The sequence below is a fragment of the Hemitrygon akajei genome, chromosome 26, assembly GCF_048418815.1.
Source record: "Hemitrygon akajei chromosome 26, sHemAka1.3, whole genome shotgun sequence".
In the NCBI taxonomy this organism is placed as follows: Eukaryota; Metazoa; Chordata; class Chondrichthyes; order Myliobatiformes; family Dasyatidae; genus Hemitrygon; species Hemitrygon akajei.
This window is the reverse complement of record NC_133149.1, coordinates 35,655,200-35,677,457: the sequence shown is the minus strand read 5'-3', so window position 1 is coordinate 35,677,457 and position 22,258 is coordinate 35,655,200. Positions and strand designations below refer to the sequence as shown.

General features: G+C 39.0%; 1 protein-coding gene across 1 annotated transcript in view; it reads left to right on the top strand.

Annotated features, from left to right (window-relative positions):
* The window catches only part of cbl (Cbl proto-oncogene, E3 ubiquitin protein ligase), a 147,294-nt gene that overhangs the window by 14,605 nt on the left and 110,431 nt on the right, over positions 1–22,258 (top strand). Inside the window, 1 exon segment of the mRNA XM_073029876.1 lies at positions 20,579–20,826. Coding sequence (XP_072885977.1) covers positions 20,579–20,826 — 248 coding nt within the window.

Genomic DNA, 22,258 nt, shown 5'->3' with positions numbered 1-22,258 from the left:
TACTCACAAACATAATTCAGTTTTCTCAAACAAGATATGAAAATGTTAAAATGAATTGTTGAAGTACTTGTGGAAAAAAATCTGTCTCTATTGGAGTGTTCAAAATTGGAATTGCTCCATTTATAAAGGGAGGGAACCAAAGTCAGGAGGGTATCTTTTCTACCCACAAGATTGAAGGAACCTTGTGCTCTTCCTCAAAGGCTGTAGATGATTAGAGAAATTGAAAATAAGTTTGGTTTATTGGATAATGTAGAGTTAAAGTGCTTAAATGTTGAGATACAGAACATCAGTGATCTAAGTAAATGGCTGAGCAGCTTGGAGAAATTGAGCCTGTTTCTAAAATAATTGGCTTCAGAAAGGGGAACTTTTTTCTGTGATGTAGCAGCTCAGGTTCAAGTTACTGGACTATTGTTTTACTTATGAGGGGTGATTGATAAGTTCACGGCCTAAGGTAGAAGGAGTCAATTTTAGAAAACCTAGCACATTTATTTTTCAGCATAGCCCCTCATACATTTACACACTTAGTCCAGCGGTCGTGGAGCATATGGATCTTGGACCTCCAGAAAGTGTCCACAGCAGGGGTGATTGATAAGTTCGTGGCCTAAGGTAGAAGGGGATATAACGAGAGCTGTATAACTCATCTCCTTCTACCTTAGGCCATGAACTTATCAATCACCCCGATGAGTTATTAACTTCAAACTTTATGCATAATCACTCAAAGAGTTGAACTGCATGTGCATGTAACAAAACCCTTTGGCAGGACTCTTAGTGTTTTATTTTTATACCTGAGTAGGTCTATAATGCAAAGTGATACACTGTGGCAAACAACAATTTAGATTAAATAGCTCTGGTCTTAAAGGAATGATGAAACAAAACCACGTGTATGTAGCGAAGGGTCTCAGCCCGAAATGTCAACTGTACTTTTTCCCATAGATGCTGCCTGGCTTGCTGAGTTCCTCCATCATTTGTGTGTGTTGCTCGGACTTCCAGCATCTGCAGATTTTCTCTTGTTTGAGGATGATGATGCACTGCAAGAAGATGTAGGCTAGCAAGAAGGCAGGCAGCAGGTGACATTAATAAATGAAATGCAGCCTGGTTACAGTGTACCCTGATGAACCTTACTATATTGGTTAGGTGTGTGCTCTGATGAAACATTTTGGTTTGGCCTATTGCATGCTGGCTTGGCACTTTGTGTAAGACAGGATGGTATAAAATATAGAAATTGGAACACTACAGCTCAGGAACAGGACCTCTTAGTGAAACATGAAACAGATCAATAGCATGTTTTGGATTGTAATTTTTGTTGCAATGGTTGGACTTGGGCTGGGTTTATTAGTGCTTTGCATTATAGACCTGCTCAGGTGTAAAAATAAAGTGATACACTCTGGCAAACAACAATTTAGATTAAATAGCTCTGTTTTCAAAGGAATGATGAAATAAAACCACGTGTATGTAGTGGTAGAACATTTTGAGATAGTGGTTAGTAAAACCAAATGAATTTATGAGTAGAAGTACAAAATGAATTTGTATAAACATTATTTAGATTAGTTCTGGGCTGTTGTATCTAATTTAGGTGATCTTTTTAATCATGTGAAAGCTCAAGAGGGTACAGAAGAGTTTATTAAAATTGTTTGATGTGTTACGGATGAGGAATTTTAGGCGTAGGATTAAAATGGGCAACCTGTGTTTGCTATCCTTAGAGCAAAGAGGTTGAGAATAGTTTTGATAGATTGTCAATGATTTTGATAGGATGAATAGGGGAAGATTATCTTACCAAAGACTAGATGCATATATTTAAGGTTTGGAATATGAGAGGTGTGATGAAAACTCTTAACCCAGATAGTGATGGTGATCTGGGACTTGCTGCCTATAAAGGTGGTGGGGTGGAGAACATCTGTCATTTTGAAAGGGAAGTCAACAGGCACTTCCTAGTTTTCCAACTATCTAATGTCTTTAAATTTCTTGACTTGGTTGATATATTTTGGGTTGTATTCTCCATCTCAGTAATGTGTGTATTTAAACATTTATGATTATAATAATATTCCCTGTTTCTCTATATCAGAAACTATTCTTAAATCATTCTTCACTGCCTTTTTCACGCTCACTGTTGATGAGACTTTCCATCCTTGACCTCTGCGTTTCTTTGTCCTTGCCTGCTAGCCAACCCTCCCTAAATGTACCCTGCCCAATGATTAGATGAGACCTGATTAAATGTCTTCACCCAAACAATTAATCTAGAATTTACTGCCTGGATGGTAGTGGAATTAGAAATCCTTGTCACACTTATAGAATTCCTGAGGTAGAATCTGAGATATTAAATAAGTTGATACACTGTGTAGGAGTATCACATGGTTGTGTACATAGATCTGTGTTTGGTGATATTCATTGCTCTTGCACATACTTTGAAAAGACATGCATATAGAGCAATTTTGTTATAATCATTTTCAATGCTTTGAATACTGACTGTACAGTGAATATGCTAACTGAAGCAAAATACTGTAAGAAAACTGTATCCTGGGTTGACACTAGGGCTATTGAGCATTTTGGCCATAATATCCAGAGATGAAAAAATGAACAAACCAGTATATTCTATGTTTTGTAATCAACAGAAAAAAATTGAATAAACCATTGTTTCATTTGACATGGAATACGGGATTTTATTTTCACGTAACGTATTCTCTCTTGCACGTTCATCAACTTTCCCTTGTGCCATCAGCCACCTTCAATGGAATTGAATTACAGTGGTGATATATTAATAACCAACATGTCTTTGGGATGAGGCAGGAAACTGTAGCACTGTAGAGAAACACTTATGTTGTGTGGAAAGTGGATACTCCATGTAGGTCAGAGTCGAACCCAGAACTGTGAAGCACCACTGCTGCATGCAATCCCACATGCTGTGTAATATTCTTCTAATGCTCTTAATTCACCTCAAATTGGTCCCACAATCTCTTTAAGTTTTATTGTACAACTGTGTTGGTCCTTACATTCGGTTTTTCAAAATGATTTGTACTTGTTTGAATTTTACACATTTGGCCCGTAAATTGAATTCCCTTGCCATTATGATTTGCTACAAGCATTAAATCTCTGCATCCAATCAAGTGTCATCCACAGCATGGTTGAAAGTGATTCCACTTGGATATGAACATGGAAAGTAAGTCTAGCAAATTTTTCTCTTGGTTGTACAAGCTCAGAATATCTGTGGCAGATTGCATCACCTGTACCAACCAACTAGTGGGAGTATTCAAGGACATTTTCAACCTCTCACTGCCAAAGGTGGAAGTTCCCATATGCTTCAAAAAGGCAACAATTATACCAGTGCCTAAGAAGAATAATGTGAGCTACCCTAATGATTATTGCCCGGTAGCACTCACATCGACAGTGATGAAATGCTTTGAGAGGTTGGTCATGACTAGACTGAACTCCTGCCTCAGCAAGGACCTGGACCCATGCAATTTGCATATTGCCACAATAAATCAACGGCAGACACAATGTCAATGGCTCTCCACATGGCTTTAGGCCAGCTGGACACACAAACACCTATGTTAAGAAGCTTTTCATCGACTATAGCTCAGCATTTAATATCATCATTCCCACGATCCTGATTGAGAAGTTGCAGAATCTGGGCCTCTGTACCTCCCTCTGCAATTGGATCCTCTACTTCCTAACCAGAAGACCACAATTTGTGTGGATTGGTGATAACATATCCTCCTCACTGACGATCAACACTGGTGCACCTCAAAGGTATGTGCTTAGCCCACTGCTCTTTATACATGTGACTGTGTGGCTAGGCATAGCTTAAACACCATCTATAAATTTGCTAACGATACAACCATTGTTGGTAGAATCTCTGGTGGTGATGAAAGGGTGTACAGGAGTGAGATATGCCAACTAGTGGAGTGGTGCTGCAGCAACAACCTGGTACTCAACGTCAGTAAGACCAAAGAGCTGATTTGTGGACTTCAGGAAGGGTAAGAGGAAGGAGTATACGAAGGTCTCGGCCCGAAACGTTGACATGCTTCTCCCTATAGATGCTACCTAGCCTGCTGTGTTCTACCAGCATTTTGTGTGTGTTGAGTATATACCAATCCTCAAAGAGGGATCAGAAGTGGAGAGAGTGAGCAGTTTCAAGTTCCTGGGTGTCAAGATCTCTGAGGATTTAACCTGGTCCCAACATATTGATGCAGTTATAAAGAAGCCAAGACAGCGGCTATACTTCATTAGGAGTTTGAAGAGATTTGGCATGTCAACAAATACACTTCTATAGATGTGCTGCGGAGAGCATTCTGAGAGGCTGCATCACCGTCTGGTATGGTGGGGTGGGGGTGGGGGCTACTGCACAGGACCGAAAGAAGCTGCAGAGGGTTGTAAATCGAGTCAGCTCCATCTTGAGTACGAGCCTACAAAGTACCTAGGATATCATCAGGGAGCGGTGTCTCAGAAAGGCAGCGTCCATTATTAAGGACTTCCAGCACCTGGGGAATGCCTTTTTCTCACTATTATCATAGGGTAGGAGGTACAGAAGCCTGAAGGCACATAGTCAGCAATTCAGGAACAGCTTCTTCCCCTCTGCCATCTGATTCCTAAATGGACATTGAACCCTTAGACACTACCTCACTTTTTTTAATATACAGTATTTGTTTTTGCATGTTTTTTAATCTATTCAATATATGTATACTGTATAAAGTATTTTTTTTCTCTTCTATATTATGTATTGCATTGAACTGCTGCTGCTGAGTTAACAAATTTCACATCAAATGCCAGTTATACTGAACCTGATTCTGATTCTTGAAACATGGTAAAGAATATGGATTGAACCTGTAGCTTTCACATTGTGGTTTTTAGTATTGCATCAGATGATGCATTTATCCATCATGTGATGGTATTCCACAGTCATATCAATGATACTTGCAGTTGCAGATTAGTGCTAGTAGCTTTTTTGATGGGTGAGGCATGTTTATTATTCCTAACCAAGATTGGGGGTGTTACCATTGGCATCAGATTATTACTATGTAACACTTGTGTTGCCTCACAGTACAATCTTATCTGAAGAAGTAAATGTTAAAATCCATGTGAAACAAGAGCAAAACTTGACCATCCATAGTATCTGGAATAACTTTGCAACAAATGGAACAATAGAACTATTAATGTGTGCATTGGAAATAGTATCATAATGCCATCAGTGGACCATATTTCTGTATACTGGAAATTAAGCTATAGCTCAAGCTAATAACTAATTGTTATTTAAAATTTCATTGAAGCAAAAATGTGTTCAAGGTAAATGTTCGAGTCTTTGTAATTCACTTTGATAACTTTTGAGATTCCTTGCAAAGCTCTTGTATGTTAGCAACTTCTCTTGTATTGATTGGTACCACCTTAGTGAGACAGAAATGTTTAGGTGTGTCCAGGAATGATTCCTGACACACTATATGAGTGGGCTGTCTAGCAGAGAGGTCTTATTCGATCTCACACTAGGCAATATAGACTTCTCAGTGAGCAAGCATTTGAGAGATAGTGACCTCACGTCCCGACCTTTAGCATAGAAACATAGAAAATAGGTGCAGGAGTAGGCCCTTCGGCCCTTCGAGCCTGCACTGCCATTCAGTATGATCATGGCTGATCATTCAACTCAGAACCCTGTACCTGCTTTCTCTCCATACCCCCTGATCCCTTTAGCCACAAGGGCCATATCTAACTTCCTCAAGTATAGCCAATGAACCGGCCTCAACTGATTCCTGTGGCAGAGAATTCCACAGATTCACCACTCTGTGTGAAGAAGTTTTTCCTCATCTCGGTCCTAAAAGGTTTCCCCTTTATCCTTAAACTGTGACCCCTCGTTCTGGACTTCCCCAACATCGGAAACAATCTTCCTGCATCTAGCCTGTCCAATCCCTTTAGAATTATATACGTTTCAATAAGATCCCCCCTCAATCTTCTAAATTCCAGCGAGTATAAGCCTAGTCGATCCAGTCTTTCTTCATATGAAAGTCCTGCCATCCCAGGAATCAATCTGGTGAACCTTCTCTGTACTCCCTCTATGACAAGAATGTCTTTCCTTATAGCTATGGATAAAGATATGATCAGATAATATTTAATTGGGAGAGAGCTAATTATGCAGTTAAGCAGGAACTTGGGAGCATAAATTGGAAACCAGTGTTTCTGGGAAATGCACAGCAGAAATATGGGGCTGTTTAAGGACCACTTCCACGGGTTTCTAGATGGATATGTCACACTGAGACAGGAAAAGAATAGTGGGATGAAAGAATCATGGTTGATGAGATGTAAAATATTTAGTCAAGAAGAAAAAGAAAGCCTACTTGATGTTTAGGAAGCAAAAATCAGATAGTGCTCTTGAGAATTATAAATTAGCTTGGAAGGAGTTTAAAGGAATTAAGAGTGTTAGAAGGTGACATCAGAAGTTGGATCAAGAAAAACCCCAAGGCATACTACTCTTATGAGATGAGCAGGAGGATGACTAGAGGTGAGGGTAGGACTGCTCAGGGACAAGGGAGAGAATGTGTCTGGAGGCAGAACAGTTAGGGAAGGTTCTTGATGAATACTTCAGTGTTTAGTGGGGAGAGGGACTTTGAACATGAGGTTGGCATAGAACAGGTTAATGTGCTCAAACGTGTTGAGGTTAAGAAAAATGTAGTGTTGCATCGTCTGAAAAATCATTATAATAGTTATGATATCCAGGGCCGGATAGGATATACCACTGGTTATGATGGGAAGTGAGGGAAGAGATTGCTGGGGTGTTGATGACCTGTACATCTTCCCTGGCCACAGGAATAATGCCAGAGGATTGGAGGATGGCAAAAGTTTCACTGTTCAAGAAAGGTAATGGGGCAATCCTGGGAATTACAGACCAGTGAGGCTTGGTAAGCTATTGGATAGGATTCTTAGGGACATGATTTATAAGCAATTGGAGAAGCATAGTCTTATTAGGGATAGTGAACATAGTGTGTGAAAGACACACTATGTTCACATGAGCCTGATTGAGTTTTTTGAGAAGGCGGCAAAACAAATTGAACGTAGAGCAGTGGGTTTGATGCATATGGATTATAGTAAGGTGTTTGACAAAGTAGGCTTATCCAGAAAGACAGGAAGCATGGACTTGGCTACACAGATTCAGAATTGACTTGCCTACAAAGCAGAAGGTGAGAGTAGATGTGTATTGTGCCTGAAGATCCATGACTAGCAATGTTCTGCATGGATCTGCCTGGGACCCCTTCACTTTGTGATTGTGAAACTACTTGGATGAGGAAGTACAGCGGTGGGTTAGTAAATTGGCAGATGACACAAGTTAATGTTGTGGATAATATAGAGGGCTTTGGACCTGCATCTCAAGATACCTTTGCATACCAGTGCTCCTAGGGGTGCTGCCATTTACTGGATAATTTCCTCTTGCATTAGACCTCCCAAAATGCAACAGCTCTCACTGAGCTGGATTAAACTCCATCTTCAATTTCTTTGCCCATATTTCCAGCTGATCTGTATCCAGTTGTATTCTTTGATAGTGTATTCTTCCTTGCTATCCATAACTCCAATTTCAATGTTATCTGTAAACTTGCTATTCAGGCCACCAACATTTTTATCCAAATCATTAATATATACTTCAAATAACAGGGTCCTTGCAGTATTCCCTGTGGAATGCCACCAGTCACAGACCTTCAGTAAAGGAAAACATCTCTCTCCTGCTCCTGTCGGTCTTCTCTGCCCAACTTGGTATTCGACCGTATTTACCAACTCATTGTGAATCCTAACTGTGATCCTTAGTTGTAACCAGTAAACATATTGGCTGATTTTCAAAATTAGGTATCTTTGATTAAAATTCTGATTGTAGCATGATGTGCCTACAAATAATAATAATAAACCTGGTAAATGTAAGGATTTGGATGAGAGAAAAATTTTGATTCTGTTAATCTGGTCTGTAGTTTTTTTTGAAGGGGGAGGAATGATCCTTGAGTTATCAGGGAACTTTTTAAAGTTTGCTGCTGTTTTTAAATGTACAGTCAAAAGTATGAATATTTGGGATTGAGTGTTAGATTGTTCTGTGGCACAACAGCCCTTGGTCAACTAGAATTCAAGATTTAAATTGCATAGTGCAGCACAATTAAAGCTTGAACAGTTGAGATAGTTAAAATGTGGAAGAATTTCCTCTCGGCTCTAAAAGCATTAATGTGGTGGAAGGCTAATTCGTTTATAATCCGTGCAGTCTATGTTCAGTAATGCAAATCTCTCAAATTATACCCAGAAACCTTTGTCTGGATTATCAGTGCCCAGGGCTATTATTAACACGGAACATTCTGTAACTAAAGTAAATAGATGTTCAGTTGAGCCTGTTAGCATTTTGTATGAGTAATAGAACATCTTATAATTTGATACATGACCTCCTGCTGAGACACTGTGTTGGGCTTACAAAAATTAAAATTTTTAAGCAGAAAGTGGAATAGTTAATATAACAAAATATTTAATAAGCCCCATGAATCCCCGTAGTGCTAAAGGCATTGTATAACTATGAATTGGTGAAAATGATTTCTCAAGCCATTGATTTTAGACTAGCCTTGCAATTGGAGATGAGAAATGTCATATTCCAAAATCATTTACAATGCCTTTTAAAAGTATTCAGCCCCCAACCCTTTGTTCACATAAATGAATATTACAACCAAGGATTTTGATCAATTTAACTGCGAATTTTTATTTATGAATCATTTTTTTCACAGTAGAGCCCAAAAAATGGAAAATTGTAAGCGTGAAAAGGTAAAGATTCAAAAATTGAAATGTCAGTAGTTCAAGAAGTATTTATTCCCCTTTGCTCAGTACTTACCGTAGATTCCGGATTTTAAGCCGCTACTTTTTTCCCACATTTTGAACAGCTTTGAACTCTGCGGCCTTTAATACGGAGCGGCTAATGTATTATTTTTTTTCATGCCGCCGAAAACATTTTGCCTCGTAACAGTAGACCAATAAAATTGATGAGTAGTTCACAGAGGTCCAATGAAATTGTACGATAAATCAAGCGCACTTTCACAATTAAATTATTGTAAATCAGTCATTTGTACTCACCCTCATCAACATGGAAAACACTCGAAGAAAAGCATTGTGCTGCCTTTATGGCAGTTATTTAGTTTATAATATTTTCGCTTAGTAATTCATTTTCTAGTTAAAGTTAGAAGAGTTTTAACTATATTTGTTTTCTGTACTACATCGCGGGATGCTATGACGTCACACCCGGTTTCGCCGCGTCTTGTGGGAAAACGCCGGTTTGCGATAAACGGGACGGCGGGGGGGAGCGGCATTACGCGAGCGGAGCGGTGGAGCGAAAACGCTGCTTTTAAGTTAAAGGCGATCAATAACTTTTCCTGGTAGGCTACAGTATATATATTTTTTACCAGTCGTTAGGAGATATTGGAATGTTGTTCAGTAAAGAAGTATACGCAACGTATATTTAAAAGTAGCCGCGTTACGGGCACGGTTCGAAAAAAAGCATTTGCAATATGTATTTGTTTTTGTTACCATATGGATTTAATTAAAAGTTAAAAAATCCTCACGTGTAATATCTTTCTGTGTAAATATCTCATATTACAACGTGGGACACCTGCGGCCTAAAATCCGGTGCGGCCTTTACAAGTAAAAAATTGATTTTATTTCTAAAATTAGAGCCAGCGGCTTTTAATCAGGTGCGCTCTGTAGTCCGGAATCTACGGTAGTTGAACCATCTATTGCAGTTGTTACAGCCATTAGTCTTCGTGTAAAGCTGGAGGGGCTTTTCCAATGTGATGGAGCAAGATTTGCCCATTCCTCTTTGCAAAACTGCTCAAACTGTGTCAGGTTAGTTGAACAGTGGTGGACAGTGATCTTCAAGTCTTGCCAGAGATGTTGAATCAGATTAAGGTCAGGACTCTGGACCACTCAGGGACATCAATTTTCTTCATTTGAAGCTACTCCATGGTTGCTTTGGGTTGTCCTGCTGAAAGACAAACTTTCTCCCCAGTGTAGGTTTTCTGGCAGAGGCTAGCAGGTTTTTATCTAGAATCTCTGTATTTAGCAGCATTCATCTTCCCATCAATCCTGACCAGATTTCCAGTCCATGCTGCTGAAAAGCATCCCCATAGCACACTGTTACCACCACCGTGTTTTGCATTTGGGATGGTGTTACCTGGCTGATGTCCAGTATCAGATTTATGCCATGTGTTGAGCCCAAAAAGTAGTACTTTAGTCTTATCTGACCACAAGACCTTCCACATTTTTGCAGTATCTTCTAAGTGATATCTTGCAAAGTATTTTCTTTTTTAGTCAGGGCTTCTTTCTTGCCACTCTTCCATAAGTACCCTTAATCCTCTCTTGTTTGGCTGTATTCATATATGGTTGAATGACAAACTTGAATTGAATTGGAATTGTATCAAATTGTGCAAGGCCTTGGAGATTGGCTCCATCTCCAGTTGCAGTCACTGACTTCTGCAGCTCACTCAATGACTGTTGGCATCTCAGTAGCTCGACAAGTGCTGTTCTTCTCCAGTGACTAATTTTAGAGGTAAGCCCTGACCTCAGCAGTGTGGCTGTGGTTTCATATTGTTTCCATTTCCCCACAATGGATTGCATGGAGCACCAAGGTATAGTACTTTGCAAAAGTCTTAGGCACATATATATAGTTCGGGTGCCTAAGACTTTTGCACAGTACTGTATTTGTCAACATGGAGTGGAAAGAGAGTTTTAAAATCTGGCGGAGAGCAAAGGATGTTGGGAATGGTGAGGGTGGAGCACCGCAGGATATGTGTGGGACAGGTGGCAGAAGAGGAGTGCTGGGGTGGGGTGAGGGAGGTGGTGTGAGTGCAGACACACCCAGCACTGAGACACCAGACAAGGTCATTTGATTCCAAACAGTTGGTTTAGTTATCATTACAAAATGTCTTTCTCATGCTTCCTGCTCCTTTTCCCTTCTCTTTTTTCTCCAACCGTTCCCCTCTCCCTGCCCCCTTGCTACTCCATTCACAATAGAGACCCATATGAGAATCAGGTTTATCACTCAGATATGTCTTTTTTTTTGCAGAAGTACAGTGCAATACGTAAGATTACTGTTGTACTCTGCAAAAGTCTTAGGCACCTTAGCTATATATACAGTTGCAAGAAAAGGTTTCTGAACCCTTTGCAATTAACCTGGTTTTCTGCATTAATTACTCGTAAAATACAGTCTGATCGTCATCTAAGTCACAATAAACACAATCTGCCTAAATAACACACAAACATTGTACTTCTCGTCATTACTGAGTACACCATTTAAACAATCACAGTTTAGGTTGAAAGAAGTATGTGAACCTCTGGGTTAATGCCTTCTACAAAAGCTATTTGGAGTCAGGCATTCCGATCAATGAGATGAGATTGGAGGTGTGGGTTGCAGAGGTGCCCTGCTCTATTTTTTAAAAAAAAAGACACAGGTTACTGGCAGAGCCTGCTCTTCTCAAGAAAGATCTGTTTATGTGCACCAAGCCTCGATCAAAACAACTTTCAGAGGACCTTAGAAGAATTGCAGAGATGCATGAAGCTGGAAAAGGTTACAAAAGCATTTCTAAAGACCTGTATGTTCATCAGTCCACAGTAAGAGAAATTATCTGAAAACGGAGGAAATTCAGTATTGTTGCTACTCTCCTTAGGAGTGGGTGTCCTGCAAAGATCACACCAAGAGCACAACATGCAATGCTGAAGGAGATGAAAAAGAACCCAATGATAACAGCAAAAGACCTGCATAAATCTCTAGAACTTGCTAAAGTCTCTGTTCATGTCTCCACGATAAGAAAAAGACTGACCAAGAAGGTGTTCGTGGAAGGACATCACGGAGGAAACCATTGCTCTCCCAAAGAAAAGACACATTGCTGCACGTCTCAAGTTTGCAAAGGACCACCTGGATGTTCCACAGCACTTCTGGGACAATGTTCTGTGGACAGATGAGACAAAAATTGATCTTTTTGGCAGAAATGCATACCACTATGCTTGGAGAAAAAGGGCACTGCACACCAACACGAAAATGTCATCCTAACTGTGAAGCATGGTGGAAGGAGCATCATGGTCTGGGGCTGCTTTGCTGCCTCGGTACCTGGAAAGTTTGCAGTTGTTGAGGGAACAGTGAATTCAAAATTGTATTAAGACACTTTACAGGAGAATATTAGGGTAGCGGTCCATCACCTGAGGCTTAATAGAAGTTGGATGATGCAACAAGTTGATGGTCTGAAAGACAAAAATGGTTTGAAAAGAAGAAAATTTGTGTTTTGGAATCGCCACGTCAAAGTCCAGACCTTAACCCAACACAGATGCTGTGGCATGAACTGAAGAGGGCTGTTCATGCAAGAGATCCCAAAAATATTGATGAACTGAAATGGTTCTGCATGGAGGAATGGTCTAAAGTTCCTCCTTGCCGTTGTGCAAGTCTGATCAGCAGCTACAGGAAATGTTTGGTAGAGGTTATTGCTGCTAAAGGAGGTTCTACCAGTTATTAAAAACAAGGGGTCACATACTTTTTCCATCCTGGACTGTGAATGATTAAACAATGTATTCAATGAAGACATGAAAAGTACAATTGTTTGTTTTTCATTTAGGCAGAGTGTTTGTCTATTATTGTGACTTTGAAGATCAGACCACATTTTATGAGTAATTAATGCAGAAAAACAGGTAATTGCAAAGGGTTCACAAACTTTTTCTTGTAGCTGTATGTGCCTAACACTTTTGCATAATACTGTATGTTCAGTGCCTTTAAGATGGCATTGTATCCTTTTTCAGATTTGTGCTTTATTATGATTTCTCTGATTTGACTTGAAAGCTCTTTTATCTTCATTTTGATTTGGTCTGTTAAATCTATCATACTCTTGGAACTTACCTACCCCCCCGATATTTATTCTTATGAATTTGTTGAAAACAGGTCATCCATCAATTTTTTACATCAACAAACTGGGTGAGTTGGTAAGGTAGTAGAGTATATTACACCTGCGAAAAGTAGTAATTACCAAGGGAATTAATATTTTTTCAGCCTCACAATTTTGGTTTTTAATTTTTAGTAAATTGTTTACAGTTTTTTTGATTCGTCCTGATGCACAATGTTTTGTAGATTAGCTCAAAATCCTTCAAAATTTCAAATTTAGAGAATGATACTAAAATGCGCAAGTAGTTGTAGGGTCTGAATATATTACAACAGCTAGAGGACTGGTAAAAATAAAACATTTGGGATAATGGGGCATTTTTCTACTGGCTGGCTGAAGCTAGTGGTGTGCTTTGAATCTGGCAGGGATCTGCAGTCCATTCTAGTGACTCAGATGAAGGGCCTGGGTATATTATAGCCAAATTTGCAGGAGTTGTATAGAGGATAGTCTGCAAAGTGATATAACTAGTTTAAATGAACAAAAACTGTATTGATAATTAGTCATGCCAGTATTGTGCTCACATTCACACATCACATTCAATGCAAATTTCTGGAGTTAGGAATTAAATACACATTAAATGTGACTTGCCACATCCAGTGCTGCAAAGTGGCTCACTTACACAACTAATGGTATGCTTGGTCATGATGTAATCACTTTTGCAAAATTATCAGTGACATCAGTAATTGAGAAGGCAGGTGAATGGGGGAATCAGCCATAAGGAAATGGAGTGCACCGTGGGCTGAATGGTCTAATTCTGCTCCTATGTCATATAGGCTTATACAGTTTGTTTACTTATGGTAGCATCTTTTGCTATAATAAACTATAAGAACAAAAGAAAGCAGTGAGCAGCCTGCCCCTTTCCTTTCGTAATGTCATACTGATTGGATCTTGGCCTTGAGTCTACTTTCCAACCTGTTCTGTTGGTGAGTTACACAGACCAAAAATTGTTTTTGATAGGATTGTGTTTAATGGCAAAGGACTTGCTACTGCAATGAGAAATAGAATAAAAGAAAATCTGAATTTGATCAGTCCGGAAAGAACAAAGAATATTGTCTAGTGTAAAGCATACGTTTTCTTTATCCTTATTGTTTGGAACTTGTCATGTATTTTGTTGTTAGAGGAATTGTTTGGAAAAAAAAATTTCACCAAGTGACAGTGAAGATACTGCAACTTTGGCAGTGACACCATTAGATCCAATAGAAATGTTGCCAGTGACTACATAGTGGTCTCTTTTTAAATGGTTGCCTACTTCTAATGTGCTCCGTATGTAATGCTTAAAGTAAGAGCATTTACTCAAATGGCAATATAGTGAGAAATCATTTGTGGAGCTAATTGTGGCAAGACATGGGAAATAGATGAAGATGAGAGGGCGTACAGGAACAAGCTATACCAGCTAGTTTAGTGGTTTCACAGCAACAACCTTACACTCAATGTCAGTAAGAGGAAAGCTGATTGAGGACTTCAGGAAGGGTAAGACGAGGGAACACAAACACATAGAGGGATCAGAAGTGGTGAGAGTGAGTAATGTCAAGTTTTTGGGTGTCAAGACCTCTGAGGATCTAGCCTGTTTCCAACATATCAAAGCAGCTACAATGAAGGCAAGACAGCGGCTATATTTCATTAGGAGTTTGAAGGCATTTGGTTTGTCAACTAAAACACTTAAACTTCTACAAATGTACTGTGGGGAGCATTCTGACAGGCTGCTTCACTATCTGGTATGGGTGGGGTGGGGCTACTGCACAGGGGACCGAATGAACCCATGAACACTACATCACTTTTTTTAATAGAAATTATTTTTTAATCTATTCAATGTGTATATGTGCTTACTGTAATTGATTTACTTAAATGTAGAAAGAAAAATATGTATTGCATTGTACTACTGCTGCTAAGTTAACAAATTTCACGTCACATGCTAGTGATAGTTAATATGATTCTGAATCCAGTTCTTAATTTAGTTCTATTCTGTTTACAATATGAGTAGAAGCTGGGACTTCTCAGTAGCTGGAATCATTTTTTACAAATTCTGTTCTCTTGGGTTATTGAGGGTTCCTCACGTGATTGGAAACTGTGGGTACTAGTAGCTGATGTAGATCTAAATTTGAAAAGTAAATTAAAAGTATCTGTGTCTCTGTTATTTATTGTGGGGCGTACCCACAATGATTTTAGATTAATCCAAATTGGTCAGTCTCTGAGGTGTAGTCAGTGTTGTAATGTGTGAAAAGGTGGATGCATGTGTGATAATTGTATTTCCACTGAATTTATTCTTTCCAATGTGATGAAGGCAATTTATATGAAGCTGATTCCTTTTTATTTATGGAGCTGTAATGTTATCATTTAATAAGGTTCCTTCTTTTGTATAATTTTAAACATTATTTTGTTAACATAATGTAGTTTGCCATTTGGGGAAAAATGTATTTTAAATTGCAGCATGGAGCTCATTAGGTTTAACAACTCTTGCAGGTGGCAATCAGTTAGGAAGACCTTTAGTTAAAGATAGTTTTTAATATAAAAATAGACAGAAATTATATACAGGCAGTCCCCGGGTTATGTATGAGTTCTGTTCCTGAGTCCATCTTTAAGTCGGATTTGTACGTAAGTCGGAACAAGTACATCCAGTATTATTTAGTGTTAGTTAGTCAAACGTTTGTCTTAGTATATAGTGTATATTTTACCTTTCTATGCATATGAAACACTTAAGAAACGTATGTGTTCCAATAATTAAACCACTGCATTGCTTAGTAGTAATTGTAGCTTTCATCAGGGCAGGGCCTTTCACATGCTCCATTATTCTCACTTTATCCTTTATCCTTTAAAATTGTTCGGTTTGTTGACTGTCTGTAGCCTAATGTTTTTCCAGTGACCGATGGCGTTTCACCTCTTTCCAAACGCTTTATTATTTCCACTTTATTTTCAATCGCGATTGCTTCCCGTCAATGGAGCAGAAACACTGTGGGTGGCGGGTCCCGAGCTCCACTGGGTCCTAAGGACCACCGCACTGAGACAGGTTAAATGGGACAAGTGGGGGCTATGCTGGGTTTGGATATTTGATCCACAATGTTCTGTAGTGTTTGTTTTTTTATGAGGCTGAGTTGCGAGCTCGACATCAACCCGGCACGGATGGTACAGGAGTCACTGGATCGACATCAACCCGGCACGGGAGCGGTCTGTCACTGAATTGAACTCGGAAACCTCTGTTTTCGAGCCCGGCGCTGATCTCACGGCACCACCAGCTGACTGGAATGTGGGGGGGGGGGGGCGCGGTTAGGGTGAATCTTACTAAGAAAAATTTAAGCCAAATACAAAGTTAAACACTCAACACTGTCAACGGCAACGACTTAAAACAGCGGACGGTGTTCTGCCTCTGTTCGTAAGTACGAGTTGTCTGTAAGTCGGATGTTAGTAACTCGGGGACTACCTGTAGGGTGAGACTGTATCTGTAATGTAGCAAATTCTAATCTCTCTAACAAAGGAAGAATGCACTTGCAATTGAGAGAATGCAATGAAGGATCACCAGTCTGTTTCCTAGAATGAGGAGAGAATTGTTCTTTGAGGTGTGATTAAGCAGATGGCCTATAGTTCCTGGATGTTTGAAAGATGAGAGGTGTTTTCATTGACAATAAAATTCTTATGGGGTTTATCAGAGTAGATACAGGAATGATGTTTCCCCTGGCTGGGGTGTGTAAAACTAGGAATCCAAATTTCAAAATGGGTGTTTGTCATTAAGAGCTGAGATGGGAAGACATGTCATCACTTAGGATGGGGAATCATTGGAATTGTCAACTCAGGATGCCTATAAAAATTCAGTTGCTGACTGAGATTTTTGGATATTAAGAAATTGAGGGCTATATGGGCAGATGCTGTAAAGTGATGTGGAGATTAAAGATCAACCATAATCTTGTTGAATGAAGAAGCAGGAGTGAGGATCAAATGACTGTTATTTCTTATGTTCTGTCAGTTACTATTTTATCTTCAAAATAGCAGATGCCTTGATCTCTTGTAACCTTCCTAATTCCACTTCAACTACAACTCAGATGCAGTTGCTTAAGCTCTTTCTAGATGTACTGCTGACTCATTCAGTTGTCAGGTTCACTTCCCTTATGCTGAGCAGGGAAGTTGAAAAATAGAAGTGTAACTTTGTTCTCCTGTTCTTAACCTCAGTAACTTCTCCTCCTTCCCACTTCCCTAATGGGATAAGGTCTTGTTTAGTATTTGTTTCTCTAAACAAGAGTTCGAGTTGTAACATTTTTCTCCCCTTTTTCTCACAAAACAAGCTGCAACCTCTTCCAAATTTTCTTGCTTCAATATGTATCCTGGATTACCAATCCATGTGTTTCGTCACTATAGATTTCACTTAAGGTTGCAGATAGAAATGTATTGACAAGCCAATTCATTAGGTAATCACGTAGAGCGGTCTTTATGCTTGAACCACTTCTGTCTCCACCCAGCAACTCTTGACAGATTTTAAGTAATTGTGTGAACTGATAGAAGTAGATCACATCGCCTGTCTATTCCACCTTCATGATTGCCTCTCAGCTCTCAAAATTAAGGTGATATTGGGAACAATTTTAACAACATGACTGTTTGGATTGCTTTACAAAGACTAAGCAGGAAATCAAATTATGGCTAAATAGCATCCTCTTGTCTGATCTTGAATCAGTTCAGTGAACTTAATGAGTTAGAAAAGGGAAGGAATGCATTTTGGAAGGGGGAAATGGAGAGGATATAGACGAAGAATGTTAAACTTAGAAAGAATTGGGTCTATGAATTAGAATAGGGAATAAAAGAAATTCCATTTAAAGGAAATACTTTAAAAAGTTTGAAAAAAGCAGTGAATACCTATTTGAAACAAATTGCATCTAGAGAAAGAAATGCCTTTTTCAGAGAATTCATGAAGACTGGGACCCTTGGTCCAACAATCTGCTGTGGGAATTCAGGGCATTTAGCTTACTGGCCACATCTGGGCCTTTGGAAGTTTCTTTGTGATTTGACCTGGATTTCTGACATGATTGCAGTGGCAAGGCAGCCAAGGAGAAGTTCTAGTTCACTGATCGGAAGGCTGGTTCTGCTTTGTGCGTATTTTGTGGTCTATATTTCCTCTGCCAAACTCATGGAACTATGCACTAAAACTTGATTGTTCTAAAATCAGAAAATGTCTGAAACACCTGGCAAGTTGGATGCATTTGTGGAGAAACAGCTAGACTTCAGGTAGATCATGTGTTGGGGTCATTGATCTGAAATGTTCTGATTTTCCTTTCATAGTTGTTAACTGATTTGAAGGGTGTTTCCTGTATTTTTTGTTTTACTATCGTCTAGCATTTACTGTTTATTTTGCTTTTGTATACTTTTGTAAGTTGACTGAAGAAAGGGGGTAGATTTTCACAATCCTGAGTTTTTTCAGTCAAGACAATATATGGAAATGGGACAAGGTTGTTTGGCTTCTCGTTCCTTCTCAAAGCTGACATTTTTTTGTCAGTACCAGTTTTGTGCATATCTTTCAGTTCCAAAATCTATTAATTTTTCACTTGCAGGCAGATCCATTGCATATCAGAATCAGGTTTATTATCACTGGCATGTGACATGAAATTTGTTAACTTAGCAGCAGCAGTTCGATGCAATACATAATCTAGCAGAGAGAGAAAAATAAATAAAACAAAACATAATAAATAAACAAATCATTGCGTATATTGAATAGATTTTAAAAAGTTCAAAAACAGAAATACCGTATTTTTTTTTTAAACTGAGGTAGTGTCCAAAGCTTCGATGTCCATTTAGGAATCAGATGGCAGAGGGGAAGATTTGGCCCTATATGTATAGTATATTGAGTAAACATTTTTAGTAAGATATGGGTTGTTTTGGAATCTTTTAAAGATTTTAAAGATAGTTGTTTGGTTGCAAAGAAAGATGAAGCAAAAGTTAACATGACTATCTGGTGTAAGAGAAAGCATTCTTTCAGATTTTCTTTTAGAAAGCACATTTCCCTTAGAAACAGTATTAAGTCTGATTTACATTTTAGATTAATCAACAGACATTAATGTAGTAAGTTTTCCTGCTTCTGTGCTGTAATGTTCTATGGTTCTAAAATCTAGATACTTCAAAAGTAGTTACACACTATGTATTAAATGCATGTTCTTAACAGCAAATACGAGGAAATCTGCAGATGCTGGAAATTCAAGCAACAACATACACAAAATGCTGGTGGAACACAGCAGGCCAGGCAGCATCTATAGGGAGAAGCGCTGTATACTGCGTCCGGTGCTCCCGGTGTGGCCTTTTATATATTGGTGAGACCCGATGCAGACTGGGAGACCGTTTCGCTGAACACCTACGCTCGGTCCGCCAGAGAAAGCAGGATCTCCCAGTGGCCACACATTTTAATTCCATGTCCCATTCCCATTCTGATATGTCTATCCATGGCCTCCTCTATTGTCAAAATGAATCCAAACTCAGGTTGGAGGAACAGCACCTTATATACCGGCTGGGTAGCCTCCAACCTGATGGCATGAACATTGACTTCTCTAACTTCCGTTAATGCCCCTCCTCCCCTTCTTACCCCATCCCTGACATATTTAGTTGTTTGCCTGTTCTCCATCTCCCTCTGGTGCTCCGCCCCCCTTTCTTTCTCCTGAGGCCTCCCGTCCCATGATCCTTTCCCTTCTCCAGCTCTGTATCACTTTCGCCAATCACCTTTCCAGCTCTTAGCTTCATCCCACCCCCTCCGGTCTTCTCCTATCATTTTGCATTTCCCCCTCCCCCCACTACTTTCAAATCTCTTACTATCGTTCCTTTCGGTTAGTCCTGACAAAGGATCTCGGCCCGAAACGTCGACAGCGCTTCTCCCTATAGATGCTGCCTGGCCTGCTGTGTTCCACCAGCATTTTGTGTGTGTTGTTTCTTAACAGCAAGATTGGTGAGAAATCATACCTTTCTCTGGAACTGTTAAAATTCTCAGGCACTGGAGGATATCAGAGTATTTCCTCAGTTTATACCTGCAAGTATTTAGAGATGATATCCAGGAAAGGAAGCTAATCCTATTTCAAACCAAAAGTGGACGATGACTTGGGGGGGGGGGGGGGTGAAAATAAATTTAGATAGAAATAGCTAAATACAATTTGCAGAAGAGGTAAGGAGAATAATTTGGAAGACGTTAAGAAAATAGAAGCAATCAATGCTAACTTAATACATTTACTTTGTAAGTACATGGTACATTTGTAAAAGGATGGATTTTTAAAAACAATGATTGTCTATGACAAAACACCAAAAATAATAATTGAATTTCCTCTGGGACAAGTTAAAAGTTTAAAATGATTTCAAATAAATTATTTCACTTGAAAAAATAGCAGTCATTGTTCATTACTACATAAACAAGCCATTATTGACTTGTTTTTTTGATAGCTTTTTGAACATGTACTTCAGATTTTGTCTTCCTGAATGTGACTTGGAAAAAAGCACAGGATAACAGAAAACGTGTTCCATGCAAATGTATCTCAATTTTGATTGTTGTTCCGGCTCTCTCTGTAAAATAAAACTTGTGTACTATTGGTTGACTTAAGTGAATAATTGCTTTTGTTTTAGAGAGGACTTCTTTGTAAATACTTCTGATTTGATTTTCATTTCCTTTTGTCCTATTTCTATTTACACATTTGTTTGTTCATTTTTAACTCTCTGTGAAGGTGGTCAGACTGTGTCAGAATCCCAAAGTAGGACTGAAAAACAGCCCTCCGTATATTCTTGATCTCCTGCCTGACACTTATCAGCATCTGCGTCTGATCCTGAATCGATATGAGGGGAAAATGGAAGCCCTTGGAGAGAATGAATACTTCAGGGTCTTCATGGAAAATCTCCTTAAGAAGACTAAACAAACCATTAGCCTTTTCAAGGAAGGGAAAGAGAAAATGTATGAGGAAACATCACAGCCAAGGTAGGAATGGATTGTTTTGTTCTAGTTTTAATTAGTGGTGCTAATAATTCTCGGAGTTGTGTCTGTATTTTGGTTTTTGCATAGTTCATGTAAATTGTGAGGAATAGTTTAAGGTATAAAATTTCTAAGTGAAATGTCACAGCCATTTTGTTCACACGTTTGTATAACCAGTTCTACTTTTAATACTTTGACACCTTGCTTCAAGTGTGGCAAACAAAGTTTTTTTTTCATATTATACTCATCTCTCCCTTTTGTAAGAGGCCTGTCAGATTATTTCTGTTAACAGCTGGGAATATGTGATGAATACAGGTTGTGTGAATTGGCATGTTCAACTACTGCAGGTTTGCAATGCAAAAGCTGATCCTTGGTCAGACATGCAAACTCTACTGCCTCACTTTGTGCATTTCTTGTAAACATACTTGTTAAATCTGAAAGACCAATTGTTTTGAAGGTCTGGATTCTGCACGCAATGTCAGTGGCAACTGGGTTTTCTATGCAGATCACAGAACCTCTTACTTGGCCTGATGGTCTGTTATCAGCTTGGTGTTGTCAAGGCCTTAACAGTTTTTGAATGCTATCATGAGGCCATACTTTCGAATGAGAGCAAATATTCGTTATGTCCCATAATGTACCATTTGATGTGATGTACCCCTAGTCTCATTTGCATTTCAGTCCTGTGGCAACCTTATGGTCCCTTGTATATGAAAAATCTATTTGTCTCTGCCCTAAAAATATTCGAACACTCTGCTTCCACTGCCTTTTTGATGTAAAGAATGTCAGATTATGCCCACGGGAAAAAGAATCTCAGGGTGAAATGTATGTACTCTGATAAATTTTCACTTTGAACTTAAGAGGAATAGTATGAATAATTGCACCTTAAACCCATATAACAAAAATGTCTTTTCCACATTTCCCCTTATGCGCCCCTCAGTGTGGTATGTGTTTTCATTGAAGCCCCCTCTTTCAAACTCCAGTAGGTACAAGTATAATCTTTCTGACTTTTCCTCATAAACCAACCTGCCTGTTTCAAGCATTGTCTTTTTAAAAAAAACCACTGAATTGCTTCCAAGCATTAACATCCTTCATTAGATAAAGAGACCAATACCGGTCATGGTGCACTAGATATGGTCTAGTCAATGCCCTCTGTAACTTGAAGCATAAACTCCCTAGCAGTAAACATTGACATTCTGTTAAGCTTCGCTAATTGCTTGCTCAGCTGCTCATTAGCCTCTTGCAAAACATGCACATGATACCTGAATGCCATCTGCATCATTTATCATTTAGTTTTTTTTTGCCAAATGGAAATTCTACATTTACCTACACTGCTGTATTTTTCAAGGTATTCAAAACCATCAACTTTCATTTTCTACAAAAGCCTTTTACAAGGCAACATCTTATCAAATCATCAAGATAGCTTTATTTTATGAAACTG